The 22,258-nt window shown below is 32.6% G+C and overlaps 2 protein-coding genes across 4 annotated transcripts; both read right to left on the reverse strand.

The window, feature by feature from the left end:
- Positions 1–871: 871 nt before the first annotated feature.
- On the reverse strand, positions 872–4,148 carry LOC105777282 (protein FAR1-RELATED SEQUENCE 5). 3 transcript variants are annotated; one of them, XM_012600455.2, is made up of 4 exons: positions 3,832–4,148; positions 2,766–3,315; positions 1,762–1,964; positions 872–1,576 (listed from the first exon to the last, which is right to left on the reverse strand). In XM_012600455.2, exons 2-3 carry the CDS (start codon positions 3,306–3,308, stop codon positions 1,782–1,784), a joined length of 726 nt encoding a protein of 241 aa, XP_012455909.1. In that variant the 5' UTR covers positions 3,309–3,315; positions 3,832–4,148; the 3' UTR covers positions 872–1,576; positions 1,762–1,781. The 3 variants fall into 3 exon arrangements, with proteins under 3 accessions (XP_012455909.1, XP_012455907.1, XP_012455905.1); XM_012600453.2 differs by having other exon boundaries at positions 872–1,255; positions 3,832–4,147; XM_012600451.2 differs by having other exon boundaries at positions 872–1,964; positions 3,832–4,147.
- A 13,446-nt stretch (positions 4,149–17,594) lies between these two features.
- LOC105777283 (protein FAR1-RELATED SEQUENCE 5) lies at positions 17,595–21,065 on the reverse strand. The gene is made up of 3 exons (XM_052621683.1): positions 20,961–21,065; positions 19,355–19,770; positions 17,595–17,970 (listed from the first exon to the last, which is right to left on the reverse strand). Coding segments are annotated over exons 1-3 (624 nt in total). The 5' UTR covers positions 20,962–21,065; the 3' UTR covers positions 17,595–17,763.
- Positions 21,066–22,258: the final 1,193 nt, after the last annotated feature.

Consider the following 22,258-nt stretch of genomic DNA (forward strand, 5'->3'; position numbering starts at 1 on the left):
ACATTGAATCCCTAAGCCATTTATATCAGTAAGTAACAAACCAACAGCTTCATGGATAGAGTGGTGTATCAGTCAGTCCTATCTGGTTATTCAAGGTTAAATTAACCCAGTAGACACCATTCAAAAGAGTTAATAACTGTTTTTTTCACTTCCACTATTCAAGCATTTTGAAAATGATTTATCGAGAAAAATAGCATAAAACTAATTATATTCGATATTGGAAGGGTCTTTTCTTTTTTGAATGTTGTAGTGGAAGGGTTTAGAAAAAATAAAAATGAAGCCAATACCTATTCCAAAATGGTACATCATTTAATTAATTTAAGTCACTTCACAACCTACTTTGAGCTCTCGAATTTATGCTCTTCCATTCTAAAATATTTTTTATCTACAATATTGTAATTTATTATATGATGAAAAATTTATAAATTTTGTGATATTAGTTTATTATTGTTTATTTCTCAAAAACTTCTATTAAAACATGCCATACATCTTTTACTATTCACAAATTTAAAATTTAATCCGTATATTTCTATTTCCAATAATTTAATTCTTTTACTTTTCAAATTTCACAATTCAAGTCCAATTATTAACACTTTTTTTATTAATTTTGTTAGTATGACATTTTGGCATTCAAAAAATTTTCACTTGGTAACAATGTAACTAAAAATAATGACATTGAACTTTGAAATCTAAAAAAGTAGAAAGACAAAATTCTTAAAAATAAAAAGTATAAGGGTTAAATTCTAAATTTACAAACAACATGGACTTATAGCATATGTGAACCTTTGTTTTATTGCATTTCTGTTGTGAGAGAAACTTGTGAGTTGTGAAGATATTCTATAGTACTTAAGACTCAGGTGGGAGTGTCAGATGCAGCAAATATGTCCAAGACAAATATATTTAATTTTTTTCATGTATTCAAAGGGTTCCCTGAATATGTGTTGGGTACATGGCACATGCTAAGGAATAAATAAACAATGGAAGAAAAGATGAATATAGATGTTTGCATTAACAAAGACTATTCTTCCAACTGCCAGGCATATACAATATGATGACCAAATTAGGGCTGCAATCAGTCATCAAGCAACTTGGAGGACACAAAATATTAACAACCATCAACAACAGATTTTTCTTCCACCAAAGAGTAAGGTGGAGGTTGTTATTTTAAATCAAGATGCACATAGATATCATCTCTGCATTCACTGATACAATTAACTGATCGCTTCAATAACAATTTCCACAGTTAGAGAATCAACTGAAAAGGAGTGAAAAGTTTCAGCATCATAACTTAGTCAGCCATAGATAAATGTTTAGAGGACATTCTCTCTGATTAAGCAATTACAGAGAAGAAGAATGGCTGAAACATAACTTAGCCTGGAAACTATACAATGAAACTAAATATCACCTTTCCTTTTCCCTTTTTTGATCTTTTATAAAGTATCCAAAAGAGTTTATAAACATGAGCTATTGTTTCAGTTGCATAAAACAGATACCATAGACAGCTATGTTATTTGGACTTCGACATGAGTCATGGATGCAGATATGTGTAGGACATATGTTCATTCTTTCCCCCAAACTTTTCAAGTATTTGGAGGGTTTTGGAGCATCACATTCCCATTCATATCCAGATATGAGGTGGACATGAATATCAGAATAGGCATTCAAGAAAAACAAAGAGTTGGATCAACATAGGTGGACAAAGACCATTAAATCAAAGTAAATAGCAATTCGAGCGAAGTAGCTCAAAAGAAGGAGGCTCACCTTAGAAAATGAGCTTAGTCTTAGTCTTCATATTCAAGCTCTCTCAGATTGTTGGATACCAAATTAACTTTTAAGGATAACCGCTGAGTGTGCTCTTCGATATAATTTAAAACCATCTGAAGCTGCTCTTGGTAAGCAGCCGATTTCTTTTTCTCATGATGCAGCTCCGTGGACAGTTCTCGAATTTTAAGATCCTTTTCATCCTGTAAACAGCAGCTAATGCATATAAGGGCATAGCGTCGAGTTACATTTATAAAGGAATCCAGTTAGCATGTACGCATGGCCTGTTCCAAGAGGACGTAATTCCAGGAAGCTTAGCCATAAATTAAATGGCCAAATCGAGAAAATATCTGAATTGCAGAATTGTTGGGTTACCATAATAAAACCTCAGACAAAAAGGCACATCATATAACAGCAGTTATGACCCTATAGAATAGCTGATTGTCCCCAACTAATGTCCAAAATATTCTTTCGTCAATTGATCGGATTGAGTAATGACAATGTCATAAAAACATTTCAGTAATGCAGCTAATGCCCAAACTGCTTCAATGATTGATTTCTAACCTCTGTCAAATTTATATAAGCAAAAACTAATTTCAAACTTTTAGTAGATTAGTCAGTGCTCTTCTAGTTCTTTCCTAGATCATTCACTCTCTCTTATGCCTGCTAATCTCTGCTAATTTCCTATTTCTCGATTTGTAACTTGATCCATAACCCGGGACCATAACATATCTCTTCACCTTTTATCTTCTTCTGCTTGAATCAAAAGTAAACACTGTTGCATAAGCCTAATACAAGCTTATACATGGCAGATATTCTCCATAATTTCTTACATTCAAAAGGTTCCTAAACTTATGCATCTATAGTGTAATATCAGCAAATCAGTTTAAAAGCGTGCCAATTTTTCATTTATATTGGCTGTAAAAGACAAGTAAAGTTATCTGAAAGAACAAGTTGCTAACATCTCTAGGAATCATTCAACTAAAATACTTGCACTAACATACCTCACAGAACGCAATTCGATGTGACCGTCGAGGAGGTATTTTGCTTGGATTCAGTACATGATTATGTTCTTTAACAAAACCATAGATAACCCATTTTCCCCCATCTTTTGCTGCTATCCTCAGCATTGCATTACATCCCTCTCTTGTGGCAGGCCGCGATGTGAAAACTCGGGTTTCTTTCTTCGTATATTTCTCTGCACGAAAACCTTCTTTCGAGCAAACAAACTCTCGGCCAATTATCGAATTATCCTTAAGAGATCGACGAGTGCGATTATTCCGAATGGTGAATCCCATACGCCGACCATACATCTCATAAAACTCCCTAGCATCCTCAGCTGACTCAAACTCCATACCAATGTATGGTTCTCTATGTTCCATAGTCATAGGAAAATGTTGATCCAATGGGTTGATCAAATTACCATTTCCGTCCAGATTACTATCTGACAACTCATCATCAAGCATTTCATGGCCATCAAATGTTTCGGTCAGCCATTGTCGATAGTTTCGGCTAGTGTTAAGCTCCGGATTTGAGGTGCTAGCCATCACAAAGCTATCACAATGTTATCAAAAAGTCAAGATCAATCCAAATTAAGAAAAAAAAAACCCAGAAAGCCCAGAATCATTGAACAATCCAATTTTTCCATCGAGAAAAGAAGCAATGGCTAGCAGTGATTAACAATCAACAAGACTAGATTTATCCAGAAAATGGAATTACACAGTAGCTCTTACTAATTTCAGTAATTTGCTCTAAATAGCAAAAGCTCATGCCTCTAATTACCCAACAAACATCAAATTACATAAAATTTCCTACATTTGCAGATATAAAAGCTCAGAATTTCAAAGAAAAATGGAGAAAAAAATGCTTGATTTTGTAATTCTAATTACTATATAAAGAATACAAAAGAAACCCAAAATCTATCAACTTTCTGCCTTAGCGTCCCAAACCTTGGGTGGGGTTTTTTTTTTCCTTCAACATATCAATGTTTAATCGTTCAAATAACATAAACACAGCAAGCAATAGTTCAGATAAAAAGGGAATTAGAGGAAGTAAATGACAGCCATTTACCTTTTTCTGGTAAATATGAGAGTTTCAATGAAAATCGTTTAGAGAAGAACAGCTGCAGACTTCAATTTCAATGGCTGTCAGCCACCATTAAAACAAACAGATCAGTGTTAACTAAATGGGTGGGATTTTTAAGGTGTTTTTTTTTTTTTCAATTAAATGTTAAACAATGTCAACACCTATGTGTGTTGAGCTATCTTAAACCAAATCTGGACATCAGATATGAGTAGGGGTCGAAATCAGCCTACGCTTGATTTTCATCATTTAAGATACCATAATTCACAATCAAGATCGATTTTGTTCCCGAAACAAACACAGACCCATCTGTGTCCCTACGTGATTTTCATCATAAAATGTATATTTCAAATTTTAATTTAATAGTTTTTATATTTGATATATATAATTATGTGTATATAAAATCGTAAATTTAAAATGATATTATATCAATAATCATATTAATAATTTATAAAAATTAAATTAAATCAAATTTTATCCATAAAATTATTCAAAATTAAAATTTATATATAATAATTACACATTGAGCCCATATTTAATTGTAATTTGTAATTTTATTTTTTATTATATATTATTGGTAGAAGAATTAAAACTAAAAATAAATTGTAATAAAAATTTAAATTAATTCACCATAATACTTTTAATTTATACAACATAAAAGTATAAATAATTGAATATTGCTTTATATTAGTTTAATAGATTGAATTTTGAATTTATTTTTCAATTAAATCAAACAATTAACTTTTGATTTATCAATTTTTTTATATTTATTTTATATATAACACCCCAAACCCGACCTAGATGTTAAGACTAGATATTGAGAAATTACATTAACTTATTTTAAAAAACTTTTGATTTAATTAAACTTAGTGTGAGGTTCGAAAGCATTAAATTTGGCAAAATTTTCACAAATGTTTAAAAAACTTAAATTGAATCACTTATCTAAAACCTAGAATTTGAAATCAAAATCGTGTTTTGAAAGTAATAATTTTGACAAATCATTTCCAACTTTAAGGCAAACATTCATTAAAACTATTTGTTTATTTACAAAAAAACAATTACGGGTTACTTAATTTTGCAACGAAAAATTTTCAGACTTTTAATTTTAAATTATTAATCCATGTGATTTTGCAGTTTCATATTAAAATACTCAAAAATCAACTAATGAATAAAAACAAAAAAAAACAAAGTCTAAAACAAATTTACAGTCCAAAATAATTAAAAGAAATGTAAACTATCTTATTTTATTAACCGATATACAATCTGAGTTCCCGCACGTTGTCCGATCCTAAACTCAAAGATTACCTGAAAAGTCAGAGATAAAACAAAGAGGTGAGCTATAAAGCTCAATGTATAACAAAACTCAATCAGAGATCAAACATTACACAATATACAAATCAGAGTATCATGGAGAATTTTCATAACGATCAGTTAAACAGAATTGAGAATGTATGGTTATGTCAATGCGATATTTTTCAAAAAATCATAATGCAACTTTTTCAGAAAATTTCCTATCCAATTCCGTTACACACCAAATTAGTTCCCTATAACTCATCCAACTAAATCACACCAACATATAATTGTGGACGATGCCACCGAGTTGCAGTTAAAACTATCAGATCAAATATATGTAGTCAAGCCACCATATTGCAGATAAGTTGCCAGACAGAAGTATGTGATTAAACCACCAAATAGTGCAAACATTAAATTGTCGGAACTTCCTCCATACCATATTATTCCAACCACGTGCAATATGACATGACATGCAAATACAGAAACAGAATGATAAGTATGTTGAACATGCATTCATATTTTTAGCAGAAACCAATAAGCATATAATTACATAAGTTGTAGATAGATATATCACAAACCCAACAGAAGCAAATTAGTTTCGTCATAACATCATGTGCGTGGTCATAAAGCAGATTTAGATAAATATAGATTAACATATCCATATATCATATGGTCATAACAAACATAGCAAAACAAAAACATGTAATCAAAATTAACAATAGTCAGTTCATGCGTACTTAATTCACATATCTTAATCATATCACCTACGGTAGCATATTAACAAATAACATGTTTTCACGCCTTATTTATGCAGTATGAAGCCTACGGAGAGTCTAATTACGTATTACGGGTCAAAATGGGCCTAGACGAAAATTTTCAAAATGAGCTTGCATGCCCGTGTGGCGGCCCAATTGGCCAACTCATGTGGTCCACATGGCCCGACGCATGTCCTCACACATGGTCGTGTGGCCCACACATCCCAATTAAACGAGCCCATGTGACACACACGGTCGTGTGACGTCGACAGAATGCATTTCAGTTTTTCGCCATTCACTGTTTTTCGAGTTTTCCGTTACACACCTGCTCAGTTTTTTATGTTGATTCAACACTCGCAATTCCAGATCCCTTGAACGAAACAACGACTTAAAAAGGGAATTTAGTTCGCCGAAAAATCTACCGGCTCACAATCTTCTCCAAAACCATCCTGCAATTTTGGGTGGTCAAAAATCTTCGTTTGTTGAAGTTGAACCTTGTGAACTACACAAGCACAATAAAGCTATCTTCCCATACCATTTTCATTTAAAAAAATGTGAGTTTTGAATGGGAGAAGAAAATCTTCTAAATAGAAGCAAATTTCTTAGTGTTTGTAGTTGAGAAGCAATTAATCCACAACAAGCTTCACATTCGAAATTATCAGTTTCATGTCATTGAATATAATTTTAATCCTAAACATAGTGTAAGTGGAGCTAATAATCCCAAGATGCAATAATAGTCAATCTAGGAACTTTATCTTGTATGAACATAAATTAAACATGAGTGAATGTGGTGACAATATCAACTCCGTTAAAGAAGGTCAATTAGTAAAATAGCTTTTTCTTTAAATATTTAAAGCAAACAATTGAAATATAACTAAAATAACAAGTATTCGATCCTAAGTCACAAATTCATAATGTGATTCAACCATATTAATCGTGCATCAATCTTAGTTCTTTTCTTTTTTTACAACACATACTTACAAATCTCAATGAAATTTCAATCACCTTCATTATACGAGTATCGATAGTAACTCTAATTCATAATTTACCCTTTGACAACAAATGAAAATAAACAAAATTACAAGAATAAATCAATGAATCTTAAACTAAATAAATTCAATTATAAGTTAACCCCACATTTTCCAACTAATTCTAATCAAATGAAACTTAATAATCTTTGAAAATAAGACTAAGTATTGCATCAATTCCATTAGAGAAATAACAATTAAAGCACCAGCTTTAATGTGCATCTATAAATTAAGACAATTGTTCGCAGCTGATATAAGCAGTGGTGGAAAGTAGTCGATGATGGTATTTGGAGCAAAAATAATGATCATTTTACCAATAAAGGCCCATTTCCAACTTTATTTACAAAAATGGATCATTTTTTTCATTATTTACCGGAATGAGCCTAAAACTCCAAAACGCGTCCACGTAGAAGCGTTTTAGGGGGAAATTCCAGCAAAACGAGTCCCTGAGGGAGTGATTTTGCCATTTCAGCACAAAACGCGCTGACGTGGATGCACTTTGCTGACGTGGCAAAATCGCACCATCACGGACGCGTTTTAGCCCGTGTTTTTCTAGGGTTAGGGCTATCTACATGTTTAGTGCCTAGGGTTTGTGAGTTTAGGATTTTAGGGTTGTAGTGTTAGTGTTTTGTTAAAATAATTTAGGGTTTTGTTTATTTAGGGTTTAAGAATTTTAGAAAATAAATTAGGGTGTAGAGTTTTTTAAAAAAACTAATTAAATTAGGTTTTAAGGGTTTTAAATAAATTAATTAAATTAAGTTTTAGGGATTTTAAATAAATTAATTAAATTAGGGTTTAGTTTTTTTAAAATAATTTTTGTGTTTAGCTTTTACGGTTTTTGAAAAAGGGTTTAGGTTAAGGGTTTAGAGGGGTTTATATTGACAAGAAGGATTTTGTTTTTTTTCTACAGTAGTTTCAGAAAAATTAATTTTGAGAAGACGGTTCTGAAAAGATAATGCAAAAACACTTCAAGCAGGATGCACTGTCAGTAAAATTACTGAAAAAAGCTCTCACGTAGTTATTTTTCTACAGTAGCTCCTGTTTGGCCTTAGGCTATAAATGAGCCAAATTTCGTAAAAGACTTAGGCGCAAAATCTTCAGAACAACGCCAATGAGAGTTTCGTCTATTAAGTATCGATTTTATGCTTCGGTTGATCTCGTGACATATGACTCATTTGATATCAAATGTGGTCGTAGCTTGGATGCGATGATGAAAACTCATCTCGCTAGTAGATCACCATATCTTAAGTTATATGTACAATTTTCATCGCCAAATGAAACATTTGCAACTTCAACATCTACTATTGATCGAGAGGAATACACGACCCCTACCCGACACTTCATTAGTGGGAGGCAAAACATGAAAGAGCCCATGTTTGGTGGTAGTATGGAATACACAACTCCTGCACAACACTCGGTTAGTAGATGGGACATACACCTCGGTGGGTCGATGTTCGATGCTGAAAATACGTACTAGGGAATGACATCAACTTCTAGTGGTTGGCAATCCACATTTGATTGGGGACGTTATGAAACGTCTACAATAAGGGATGATTAACTCCCTACGACATCCACCGGAGAGGGAACCTCGTACGTTGTAGATGATGATAGGTCGGATGATGAGTCCAATGTGGATCCACCTCAAGAGCCCGGCCCCGATAGTGAAGAAGTTGCATTATTTTCTGAACCAGAGCTTATTTCAACCGAACCTGAAGATGGTGAAGGGGGTTCAGATGAAGAAGAAGAAGATCCGCGATTCAAGGCATACTCGCCTCTAGCCCACATGCACATTGTCAATCTATCGGCAGATGATGCGTTGGAGTTTTCAGATCTACCACATAGAAGGCATGACCGTATAAGTTCGTCATTGGATTCAGGTGAACTGGAAGTTGGTAAGGAGTTTTCCAGTAAGGATAGTTTTCTTGGTGCATTGAAACAACATAACATTATGAACGGGGTTAACTACTACATAATTAAATCTAAATCTGAGAAGTTTGAGGCCAAGTGTACAGTGCAATACGATACATATTCATGGAAAATCATGGCTTTGGTTAGGAAAAAGACAGGCTTGTGAGAGATAAAAAAGTACAAAGGTCCACATACCTATGTTATCGGTACAGTATCACTGGGTGTTTAGGGTTTTTGAATAATATTGTTATTACTTAATGTTGCATTATTTAACGTACTTCGTTGACAGGTGTTTCACAAGATCACCCCAAGATGGATTCAGATATGATAGCTAACTTAATACTACTGATTGTGAAGGTAGATCCTAGGACTTCTATGTCGGTCTTAATTGCCAATATTTGTAGCCAATTGAGGAACACGCCCTCTTATCGCATGGCTTAGATAGCTAAGCAGAAGGCATTGGAAAATATGCATTGTGGGTAGGACGCTTCATATAATGAGGTGTGGCAGTGATGTCAGGTGCTAGAGAGGTACATCTCAGGTTGCATAACAGACCTTGAAACGGGCCCTGCGTACTACAACAACCGCTTCCTCCGTGGATGCCAAGTGTTCAAGCGTCTGTTCTAGAGCTTTAAGCAATGTCGAGACGCATTTGTGTACTGCAAACCATTGGTATAAATTGACACTACCTTTATGTATGGTAGATATACTCATCAGTTATTGCTAGCTGTGGCATAGGATGGCGGTGGGAAAATCCTTCCAATTTTGTCTGCAATAACATCGGGGGGGTCAGGTGATGACTGGGATTTTCTTTCTTTCTTGGTTAAGGAGGCATGTCTGCCCCCAACCTGATATCTACGTTATATTGGATTGAAGCACTGGAATACTAGTCGCAATTGAGCGACAGGAAAGCCTATAAGATTGCACACACCATCGATATTGTCTAAGACACGTTGCGTCCAACTACTATGAGTAATATCGGATCTACCGCTGAACGACGACAAGTGACCAACATGGGTATTTAATCTCTATTAATATAATTTCGTTTGTAAAATTCAATTTATTTTGAATGGAAGAGTGGTATGTGATTTTCGCTATCAACTTATATTGATAGGGTACGAGATCAATAAAGATCGTTTTCATGAGATGTTGGCGATTTTACGATCAATTAACAATCAAGGCGCAGACTACCTCTGTAACATCTCTTTTGATCAGTGGACACAAGCATACGACAGCGGCCTACGATATGGTCATATGACCTTAAACTTGGCTGAATGCATAAATTTTGTTCTAAAAGAAACGCATCATTTGCTGATAACCTCGGTTGTGTGAGAAACACATTTCTATTTGGCGACACTATTTCCAAAGCGAACAGCGAGTTATAAAGGCCAAATGTAGGGAGGCCATGTATGGTGTCGGAAGGTATTGCAAGAAATTAACAAGGAGAATGCGCGGGCCAACACCATGCACATAGTGTGCCACGATCGCAACAACCTATGGTATTACCGGCAAACCGAACCAAAGTATTACCGGCGTACAATATCGTGTACACTTGAGAAATTAGACTTGCGACTGTGAGACGTTTCACGCGCTTTGTTATCCATGCGCTCATGCAATTGCAGCTTGTCAGAATTTCCGTTTAGATTCCATGAGCTATGTTGACGAAGTGTACAAAATAGAATACATGTATAATGTGTGGAGACACGTATTCCACCGGTCTCAGATGAACGTAAGTGGTCGATTATATCGCTTACTCCGTTTAAGTTGTTACCGGATAGAGAATTGCGTTGCAAACCAAAAGGTCAACCTTGCTCGAGTAGAATACGTGATAATATGGATATCCAGGAAAGAACGAACCAACAAAAGTTGTGCAGATGGTGTAAGAACCCAGGTCATACAATTCGAGTATATCCAAATCGAAATAGTTGATAATTGCTTAAATGAAATTATGTTGCATTATTTCTATTGCCTTATTCAAAAAAACTTCTATTTTATTAAATAGGACAAAATATAAAAATAATTTACTATTAAAATATTCAAAATAACTTTTGTTTTATTAAATGAAACAATATAAAAATAGTTTGTACAAATATATTTAAAAAATCAATGTATGTACCGGTCAGAATTAGTTCCACATAGGGGTGGTCGACGGTTATGCGCTGGATTCCTTCTTGGTTCAACTTTCAGCGAGGGTTGGGTTGCTCCGGCGGAGGTTGTGGTTGTTCTGGTTGTAGGTGTTGGGAGGATGACCTACCTTGTAGAATAAATAATGCGGAGGTGTTTGCATCACCCACTGCGGAGGTGTTTGAATCCTAAGGCAATAGGGATTAGAAATGAAATGAAATCCCCGACGATGCCTCGTGCGATCCCTCCTGCGATGATGGCATATATATCATCAGTTGAGTTAGAATCATCAAGAAAGGAGATACACAAGGCCATACATTCCAACCTGGCATCAGACTGAGAAAAGGAAACATATAAGGGTTAGGATACATATAAGGGCTAGGATACTCACCTGGCATAATCTGAAAAGGTTGTGATATGGGTGTCGTCACTTGAGGCGTTGGGCCCGATGATTGTGTGGGTGCTTTTGATGGGCCTGTGCCGTCATCCCTTCTCATTGGATTTAAAAAGCCCTGTCATTCCCTTTTGACATAGATTTTCTAACGCCTCTGCTCTTTCGAGAGCAAATATGGCTTACTATGAATCCTAAACCATGATATATAATTCAGCGCGCACGCTAACTCTGGAATGATAATCGGTTAGCGAGTAGGTATATGATCATATTGATTTTCCCAAATTTTGATATATTTCAAGAAAAATAATGGCCAATTTATATTCGATTACCGTAAGTCGATTTTGTGCTCATCATCAAGCACCTCAGGTGTCACAGGAATCGGCTGTCGTAATCTAAATTATTGCAACACTCTATCTGTCTGGTGCATCTCGAGAATAGTATAGTTGACCAATGGGACCTTAACATGTCAAATGTTCGGATTTTAAAAAAATTCATCCAGAATTACTACCCATATTGCCAGATCATCGTATGGTGTCCATTGAAACTATATGAACGTGATAAATATATTAGTTATATACATAATACTAAATACTAAATATGAAACAACTATGTTATGTATATATGATTTATTTAATAATTACATATGCTTCCGACCGTTAGTCTAATAGAAGACGTATATCTTCAAAAGCGGTAGGTATTCCAACATAACTCGCCGAATAGTTCCACCTAATTAAATAAATTTTTAGTATAAAACTATATTTTAAATCTATGTAATAATTGTAAAATCTAATATAAATTTTACCTCGTTATGAGTAGGAATATATATGGGCGGTTCACTCGAGGACGTAAAAATTGAAAGCGAAACCAAACCCATGATTGTAGTAGTAATAGGCAACCTTCCATTTTGGCTTTATTTGGTGGCGTTGCCCATTTACATCTCTAGGTACAATGTTTCCAACACGGTAGACCCCCAACTAAGTTCGCCAACTGCTCTAAAATCAACAAGTTTCAGTAGCCACCTGACAAGTCTGGCATCAGATAACCTCCAATGATCTCAAGGATGTATGCCTGAACATATCGTATTCTTTCTACTTCAGTCGAATCATTCCCTAGCTCCGAAAATATGTCTCGTAACCAGCCCATCTCGATCCAACCTCCGTAAATATTATCTGGAATCGTACCCAAAATATCGTAGCATATGGCTTTCCAATCAGCAGATTGAACGGACTTGGTGAGTACGGACCCATCCACCGGCAATCTTAATTGTAACTGCACGTCCTCCAAAGTGATGGTACACTCTCCGCATGGAAGATGGAATGTTTGCGTCTCGGGTCTCCACCTCTCTATGAACGTACTGATGAGTTTCGGGTCCAACTTGCACCCCCGGTCTATATTGCCAAAAACTCGCTTCCCTAAAGTAATTCTCTATCAACGGTGATGGAGGATCAGATATATTACAAATATAACATTGGAACACCCGGTCTACAGGCTGTTATAAAAAATTATAAAATGAAAAATAATTAAAATTACATAGGGGTGTGCATTCGGTTAACCGACCCGAAATAGCTATAACCGAATTAACCGACCTTCCAAAATTTTTAACCGTTAACCGAACCAAAATTTAAAAAAAATTATTAACCGAACCGAAATTTTTTCGGTTAATTAGGTCGGTTAACCGAATTAACCGAAAATTGTATGGTTTTTATTTTTGGTTAAAAATTAACCGAATTACCCGAATTGAATCACTACATAATTAAAAACATTACATAAGACTTTGAATCACTACATAATTAAAAACATTACATAAGTCTTGAAATTAACACATAATTGAAATGTAAATTTTTAATATTCTCTATTTATATGCATTTCTTCTCTCCAAAAAATCTTCATTTGCATTAAACCTAAAAAAAAAAAGTGTAATTGGGTAGAGACTTAGAGTTAGACTTTAGTTTTATTTTTATTGGGTTGGTAATTGGGTAGACTTTAGTTTTAGTTTTATTGGGTTAAGTAATTTGGTAGACTTTAGTTTTAGTTTTATTGGGTTGGGTAATTGGGTTGGGTTGGATAATTTTATTTATTAATTTTTTCAGTTAAATCGAAAAAATTCGGTTAACCGACCGGTTTCGAACCGAATTAACCGTTAACCGAAAAATCATAAAAAAATTAACCGACCCCCGACTGAAAAAATTTGGTTAACCGACCAATTAATCGAATTTGGTCGGTTAACTGAATTTTTTCGGTTTTACCCGATTTATGCACACCGCTAAAATTACATAAATGAAAAAAAATATTAAATAATATTCAAAAATTGAAATTAGCCCTTACCATTTTTATTTGTTCGACGAAGATATGTTTATGATCGAGACGAATTAATTCTCCAACCATTGCTAACACGATCAAATATTTTTGAAATTATAAAAAAATTAATACTAATTTAAAAAAATTAAAAGAAATAATTAATTAAAGAGAGCTTTGAGAAATTTAGAGAGAAATTTGAGAGCTTTTTTGAGAAATTTAGAAGAAATGTTGTGTGAAAAAAATAAGAGGGGATTTTATAGTTTTTTTTTTTTTATCGTTGGACCTCCCAACGGTCAAAATTTTAAACCTTTGGTAAAAAACGGGCTAAAACACGTCCATGAGAGAGCGATTTTGCCACGGTAGCGCGTTTTGTGCTAACATGGAAAAATCGTTCCCTTAAGGACGCGTTTTGCTGGAATCTTCCCCTAAAATGCTCCTACGTGGACGCGTTTTGGAGTTTTCTACCCATTCCGGTAAATAATAAAAAAGTGGCCCATTTTCGTAAATAAAGTAAAAAATGGGCCTTTATTGATAAAATAGTCAAAAATAATTGAGGGAGCAGAACAAAGTGGCAAGGATTTGAAGGGATTTAAATTGATATGGAAAGGGTGCAAGAGTAGATAGACGGCCAAAGAGAAGTTGAAATTTGAAATAATGATAAAAAAAATCAATCCCATAAGAAAAATAAAAATATACAGAAAAAGAATCAAATATTTATATAATATAAGATACCACTAAATCAATATGCTCATTCTTATTATTAGTTGAGCGAAAATATTATTTATGCCAAATGATGAAGGATAGGGGTTACAACAAAATTACTAAAAATTCAAGAGAAAGGATTTAAATACAAAACCTCTCACACACAAATTCTACACTTAGCCACTGAACAAAATCAATTCACTTTACAAAATTTTCACAATCATAACTCAAAATTAAGACGTGACCACTATTGGTTTCACCAATCCAATTTCTTCTAACCTGATTTTTGGGATGTGGCATATATATATATATATATATATATATATATATATATATATATATATCATATAACAAGTATTATATAATTAAAAAGAGTTAAAATTAGATAGACCTATTTAAATGTTGGGTTATCCGTCCAAACTTGAAAAGCCGTCTAAAATTTGAAGGATTTCAACAAAAATATTAGGATTGAAAAATGAACTTAAACAAAAAATAAATTCATTTAAAATATGGATCGGATTTAAGTTTTAATGTTCAAACTTAATCCCAACATGGCCCAACCAATTTTCAAGTTTGTACTATATTATTTTTCACTTAATTTCTACATATGTATGTAATTTATAACACATAAAGAATTAAATATATTGTATTATATTATAATGTAAATATTAAAAATATATTAAGCTATTTATGTTTATAAATTTAATAATATAAAATATATAAATTTAATAAAATATATAATTAATATTTAATAAAAATAATTATATTTTAAAATATGGATAAGTTTCGGTAAAATTTAAGGTTACTATTGCTAAAAAAATTGAGTTTAGAAAAACGATTTTGGTGCAGAGTAGAACATTAAATTCTTTTTCATCGAATTTTTGTGTTATGTATAATAATAAACCTTTACTACCTGCATTTTTAAGCGGAGTGGATTTGGTTGTTTATGGATTTTTTACCGACACGATTTTCTCCGCTATTCTTAAACCCTCATTTTATTTAGAGAGTGTGTTCTTAATACACAAGTCAATCCCACACAATGAAAACTTATTTATTTTCCTGTGGGGAAAATTAATTTCTCTCTATGGGCTAGAACCTAAATTGATCTCTCTAAAAAAAAATAGATATCCCAATAAAACATGGTAACAATGCTTATTGTGGTATATTTTGATCTAGTCCATAATCTATTTTTACAGAGAAAAACACAAGAGTTTTGGCTTAACAAGAAGTAAATATATATATATATATATATATATATATATATTAATAGAAAATACGGAACCCTTCAAGACTACGGGTGAGTTTGGATGGGCGGTGCGTTTACTTGCGATTAGTGTAAAAACAGCGGTGGCGGTGAGATTAGATACTGTAGCGATACTGTAGCGTGAGACAAAAAATAAGCTAAACGCACCGCACCGCACCCAATCGCCCATCCAAATCCACCCTACATAGTGTGGGCAACACACCCCTTCTAGAACTCTAGACTCGTTGCTCATCTCACTTTAAATTATATATATGGGTTTTTAACTATTTCATATAATTTATTGGACCCAATAAACAATTTTTATTCTAAAAATATTATTTATTTAATTAAAATAAATTTAATTTGTTCACTCAGTTAAATTATTTCCTCACCTTAATTTTAATTTCATTAAAGTCATGATTCTAATGTATCAAAATTTGAGTAAATAAATTTAATTGTTTTGCTCAACAAAACTGTTATGACTAATTATTTAAATTTCTTTTGAACTTCAATTATTTAATTATAATCAATTAAATAATAATTTAAAAATTAATTTAATCTTTAAGTCATCTCTTTGTTTATAACGAAAAACGCATTCACTGTGGATAGTGATATATACGATTTATTTCTCTAATTTGTCATTATCATTCATTCATTATATCGATTCAAATGCAATTTATAAAGGGTTATGTTGAGCTAACGGAGGATAAATTGAGCATATACAATTAGGGACTCAAATAATTTATAATTAAGTTTCGACTCTTCGTCTATTAATTATAACATTATTTAACCATAGAGTAAATCTATTAAAAGTATCATGATTGGATTCTCCCACTATATATCATTACAAAAGCAATTTATGCTCATCCAATGATATTTTCATAGGTGTGTTACCCTCATAAGTCATTCTTAATTCGTTTGGGTTAAATCCATTGACCCAATATGATTTTATTTTATCTCATGGTAACTAATACATATTTTTCATGAAAAAGTCAATTACTAACGTATAATAATTAAATAATTTGTCGAAAGAAATGACCCATGGTCATGTTACTTTTTCATCAACCATGTAATATTTATGAGAGGATATCATTTACCTTTTTTCGAGTTATGAATTTCACTTCTGTAAATAAAATGTGCCATGCAAAAGTCGTATATCCAACGTGCCAACTTTCAGCACTATTACCAATTAAACTCATGCTTCCAATACATCAAAGTATATGAGTCATACAAACACAGTCGAACACTTATTCAAGATTGAGGTAAGCCACATTATAAACGTCGCAAGTAAATAAATATATAAACAAATCTACGATAAATTTAACTTGGGTCTTGTTTAATATATTGTTAGTCTAGAAAATCACACCTATGTCTATATCTTCTAGGATTCATTGCTTCGATTCCAAAGAAAAAATATCTCCCCAATTAGATTTCATAGATAACGTAACGTTCCTTGAATCGATTTTCTCAATTGTGATTCATCAGACCACAAACCATGTACACTACTTGCTAATATAAGTTGTCTTCTCACATAATAGTTCATCCACATAATGTAACTTAATATCAATTATACGTTAAGAATCGATAAATTAATATTTACTTGTACATTTTGCTTAATGTACAAAGATATACAAATAATAATGAAATTTTATTAAATTTATTTATTCGAAAAATTACAACTACACACTATATCCCCACACATATATCGGGATGGATTGAAGTTCGACAATTATATATAAAAAATCACAGTGAAAGTTTCTTTTAAAATTAATACATATAACATAAAGTATAAAAGTTATTGTAAAAAAATAACACTTTTATATACACATAATATAAAGTATAAAAAATTAAATAATATTATTATTTCATTTGGTTGGGTGGTTCTCAGTGGAACATAGTTTTTTTTTTCCACGTATCCGAACACGGTTAAAATGTTAATAAACGCTGAAAACGACTCCAAATACATGGTAAACTGAACATAACACTACTAGAAACATTCTCATAAGTTCGAGTAATATAGGCCTTCTTTATATAAAATAAAGATACATCAATTCCATTTTCCATGTGTATTTTCTCTGATACACTAGCTTTTCTACCACCAAACTGATAAAACAACTAGAGATAACTAAATAAAGAAACACAATTAGGCATAGAGGGAAAAAAAAAGAGAGGAAGCTATCTACCACTTAAAATCTCCTTGGCTTCAGCATCAAGTTTTTTCAAATTGTCCAAAGTTCTTTGAACTTTCATTGATAAGTTATAGTTGTGATCTTCAACTTCTTTCACAACTGCTAGTAGCTGCTCGCGATATGATGCACTTAATCGCTTCTTAACCCGCAATTCTGCAGTTAGTTCCTGGATTTTCTTATCCTTCTCCTCATCCTATAATTCATAAGAAAACAATAATAATCAGAACAAAGAAACGAGGCAGACTTGTCAGTGCCAGTAAGATGATATGAATTTGATGATATCATGAAACCAATCATCTCCCAACTAAGCATAATATGATATGTTAAAACTTGATTGATCAAGAAATTTAAGTAGCAATTTATTCTGCATCAAAGCATCTCAGCAGTCCCTGTACTACAGTCAAAGGTGCAATTAAGCTCATTTACTACAGAATTGAGTAACTTAAACTTGTACATTTGATATTGCTATAAACCACATTGAATTGATAACGGTACTATGAAACACAGTCTAAACACTAATGTGGACTTCTACCGGTACACACTCGTCCTAAACACATTCTGTCGTGTTTTTTCCTTATTTACTTTTCTGTCTCTTATTTCATAATTTAATCATCAATGAAATCTCAAAATTTCCTTCAAAATTATATGCTTGAACGAGGTAATCAGAATCATTGTTTTTTATTTTCAAATAAAACAGGGATTTCAAGAAAAATATCAGCTGAATTTCAATGTCTTCATAAAAGAGAGGGTCTTTAACTGCACGACTGACAACAAGTGCAATAAAAGTTCATCGTCAAATAAATATCTAATCATATAAATCAACTATTGCTCCAAGAAATGAACTACATTTTTGTGTTACAATAGTCCAAGAATCCTAAAACTTAAGTTTTTTAAACCTGTCAGAGTTGTTTTTGCTCAAGGTTTCTGAAAGAGTTAAAATTTAAAAAACACCCTCCTATGGTAGCAGATACACAAATGGAACCTTTAGGTCCCTTATCACCTGGAAAGAACTAACTGACAGTATCAATTTTATGCACTGCCACTTTGGTACTACACTCATCCAACTAAATGCCTCCAGCCGAAACAGATAAAGTATCAAGACATGATGAAAAGAAGTAGAAGAACACGGATAAGACAATCTACGTAATCTTACGAGAAAAGAACTACATATATCATACAGAACAAGCCAATGAGGAGAGTTGAGTCTTATACAACTAGGAAGGAAATGGTAAGAAATATGTCAGTTGGGAAAAGGAGAGCTCTAAAACGAGACATAATGACAGTAAACAAGCACCCTGATGATAAACAAGTAACAGTGATCCTTTCTGTATAAATTATTGGTGAATTTCTAACCCACAAAAACAAGAAAACTATCAGTCCAATAGTAAAGAACAATAAAACTTCTCTCAAATGATTGTGATCAAATTTGTTCCGGAAGGCTCATAAATAGATATTTCTAAAGACAAAATGCTAAAAATTTACCTGCTCAATGGATAAAAAATACAATGTAATATAAAGAAATTCTGTCCCATGCTTTTTCATTTCACAAGTAATTAACCAAGGATTTAAAAGCTTACAAGTGTTCTGCGGCTTTCTCCTAACTGAATCACCAAAGGATGATTATGGTCCCTCGCGAATTTCTTGATCACCCATCTCCCGCTCTTGTCCCTCCTTAAATGAATCATTGCTGAGCAGCTTTCTTGTTGCTTATCTTGCTTCTGAAGTTCAACTTTGGTCTGACCATCACGGTAACCTCTACATCCAAGTCCACGAGAGAAGAGTAACCCATCACACTCTGACTTATGTGAAGATAGAACACGAGTCAAGAATCCTACTTGTCTTGCATAATCATCATAAAACGTTTTGGCAGCCCCTTCTGATTCAAATATCATACCCACATAAGGTTCCTGAATTGTGTCGTAGTCATGCACATTCGATTCATCCACAGTTGAATCTTCTAGTCTACCATCAACATCATCCACATGTTCACCCACTGATGCACACAGATTGGTTAAATAAAAACCAAAATAAGACATCCCACCAACATAAACAAGTAGTTAGTGATTAGTAGGAAATTGCATGCTTAAAGCACAAATATTCAAATATACATAAGAAAAGAAAACGGGACTAATTAAAGAAATAAATCATCTAACATGCATAAGAATGAAATGAACCAATATCGATGATAAGGAATCAAATGCCTCAACTACAACCATCCCCACCCACTTCCTCTTTTCCAATTTGGAGATATTGCTAGACATAATATTCGGGTAAAACACAGTCGACACCCTAGTAAAGGTTAAAACAGTAAGACTTAGAGCCACCACTTAGATGATACAAATCACATAACTAACAAACATTATCAATGAGGAATTGAATGTCTCAACTATAATCATCCTGCCCACTTCCTCTTTTCCATTTTGGAGGTATTGCTAGACATAATGTTTGGTAAAACAACAGTCGACACCCTTGCAAAAAAAAGGTAAAACGGTAAGGCATTGAGCCACCGCTCAGATAATACAAATCACATAACAAACATCGATGATAAGCAGTCGAATGTCTCACCTACAATCACCCTCCCCCACTTCCTCCTTTTTCATTTTGGAGATATTGCTATACATAATGTTCGGGTAAAACACAGTCAGACGCTCTTGTAAAAAAGTTAAAACAGTAAGACATAGAGCCACCATTCAGATTTCAGATGATACAAATCACATAACTAAGGAAGAAGTTTATTTCAACACTAAATTGATAGCTGCTATTTGGTTATGATCCATTTCCGTCAGCATCAAGAAAACTGCAATCATGGGCACTACTAGCATACAACAAACTCTAAAACATAATGAATAAATAATTGCATCAATAATATTCCTCTTCAAAAGTAAGATTTAATACCTCAAAAAAAAAAAAAAAGGCTTTCACATATAAACTCCATTAAGGTAAAGTTATATTTATGCTAAAATTTTCATAATATTCTAGGATATAAAATAATTAAAAATAGAATAAAGAAAAAAAAAAGCTGCCTGACGACAAAAGGAAATTCGAAATTGAGCATGTGAAAATACGTAAAAAAAATGTAAAATTTCTAGGGTTGTGTTTTTTAATTATTAATTCAAGAAAACAGCACACAGAAAATGCTATTTTTAAAAAAATTTGTGAAAAAAAATGAAAGATTAAACTCACTCGAATTAAGAGCGATTCCGTTAACAGACGGTGAAGAATAAGAATGAAGGGGGAAGAAGACGAGAAAACGAAATGATATAAAAATTAAAAGGTTAAACTCTATAAAAGGTCCTTGTAATACGCATTTTATTGTATTTAATCCTTATACTATAATATCATTTCTAATCCCTTTATTTTTTGACCCGCTTATTTTCAGTTCAAAGGCCTTCCATTTCTTATTAATTCATAATAACTTATTTGACCCTCTAACTTTATTAAAAAAATGATTTTAGCCTTTCATTTAAATTTTCATTGTTTTAGTCCTTAAACTTGCGTTTTTTTTATCAAACCCCAAATGGATGGAAAACTTAACTTTTCTTTTAATTTTGCTGACGGTGACATACACGTAGATTACCATGTGGATTGCTCATAAACATTTAATTAATTTTTTAAAATTTTAAAAATTAATTAAATGTTGACATGACAATGCATGTGTATGCTATGTCAGTAAGGTTAACAAATATTAACTTTTTCATCTATTTTGAGGTGATTTGACAAAAAATATGAGTTCAATAGCTAGAAAAGATAAAAAAATTAAATAAAAGACTAAAATAACTCTTTCTACAAAATTAAAGGGCCGAAAAAATCATTATACCTTTTTAAATATACGATAACATCTTCGCATTTTTATTGTTCCAGAAACTCTTTCCACAACTAAAAGAAAATTGTATTATAAAAAAACTATGAAGGTGTAGCACACTTCAACAAGCTTTATTAGTCCCACAAGAGAGTGACTATGAGGGTAATTTTATTTTCTCTCTCATTCTCCAAATTATTTATATTAAAAAGAGAGAGAGAGAGAGAGAAATTTTATTTCAATTGCAAATAATTTTATTTTTCAATTTTCCATCCTTTGCCCCCTTCACCAATTTTGAGAAATCCTTTATAAATACATTATAAAAATGATCATGTTTATTGATCTATCTTTTTCAATAACGAAAAATATAATACTCGGGTTAATATTCATGGCATAATCTTAACATGACATGTGATCGAAATAATTCAAAATTTTAAAAATAACAAACGTCACGCTTTAACAATTTAACGGTCAAAGGTAGGGGCGAAGCTAGAAAATTTTTTTAGGAAGCGAAATTAAATTGTAACTTTTACAATAGTAAAAATACAATTTAACCATTTTAATAGCTCATATCTTTATAATTTTTAAAGGATTAAATCATATTTTTATTATTTTTAGGGGCCCAAAATACAATTTTACATTTACTAATTTAAAATTTTAAAGGGCCTAAATAGAAAATTTT

Source organism: Gossypium raimondii, chromosome 10 (genome assembly GCF_025698545.1).
Source record: "Gossypium raimondii isolate GPD5lz chromosome 10, ASM2569854v1, whole genome shotgun sequence".
NCBI lineage: Eukaryota > Viridiplantae > Streptophyta > Magnoliopsida > Malvales > Malvaceae > Gossypium > Gossypium raimondii.

What these genes read in the sequence shown, in the direction of transcription:
- LOC105777282 (XM_012600455.2), bottom strand. Translation starts at nt 3,308, where the DNA reads ATGGCTAGCACCTCAAATCCGGAGCTTAACACTAGCCGAAACTATCGA. An exon ending in ATCGAATTGCGTTCTGTGAG is followed by an intron (nt 1,965 to 2,765) that starts GTATGTTAGTGC and finishes TGCTGTTTACAG; the next exon opens with GATGAAAAGGATCTTAAAAT.
- LOC105777283 (XM_052621683.1), bottom strand. An exon ending in GAGAAAGCCGCAGAACACTT is followed by an intron (nt 17,971 to 19,354) that starts GTAAGCTTTTAA and finishes TATGAATTATAG; the next exon opens with GATGAGGAGAAGGATAAGAA.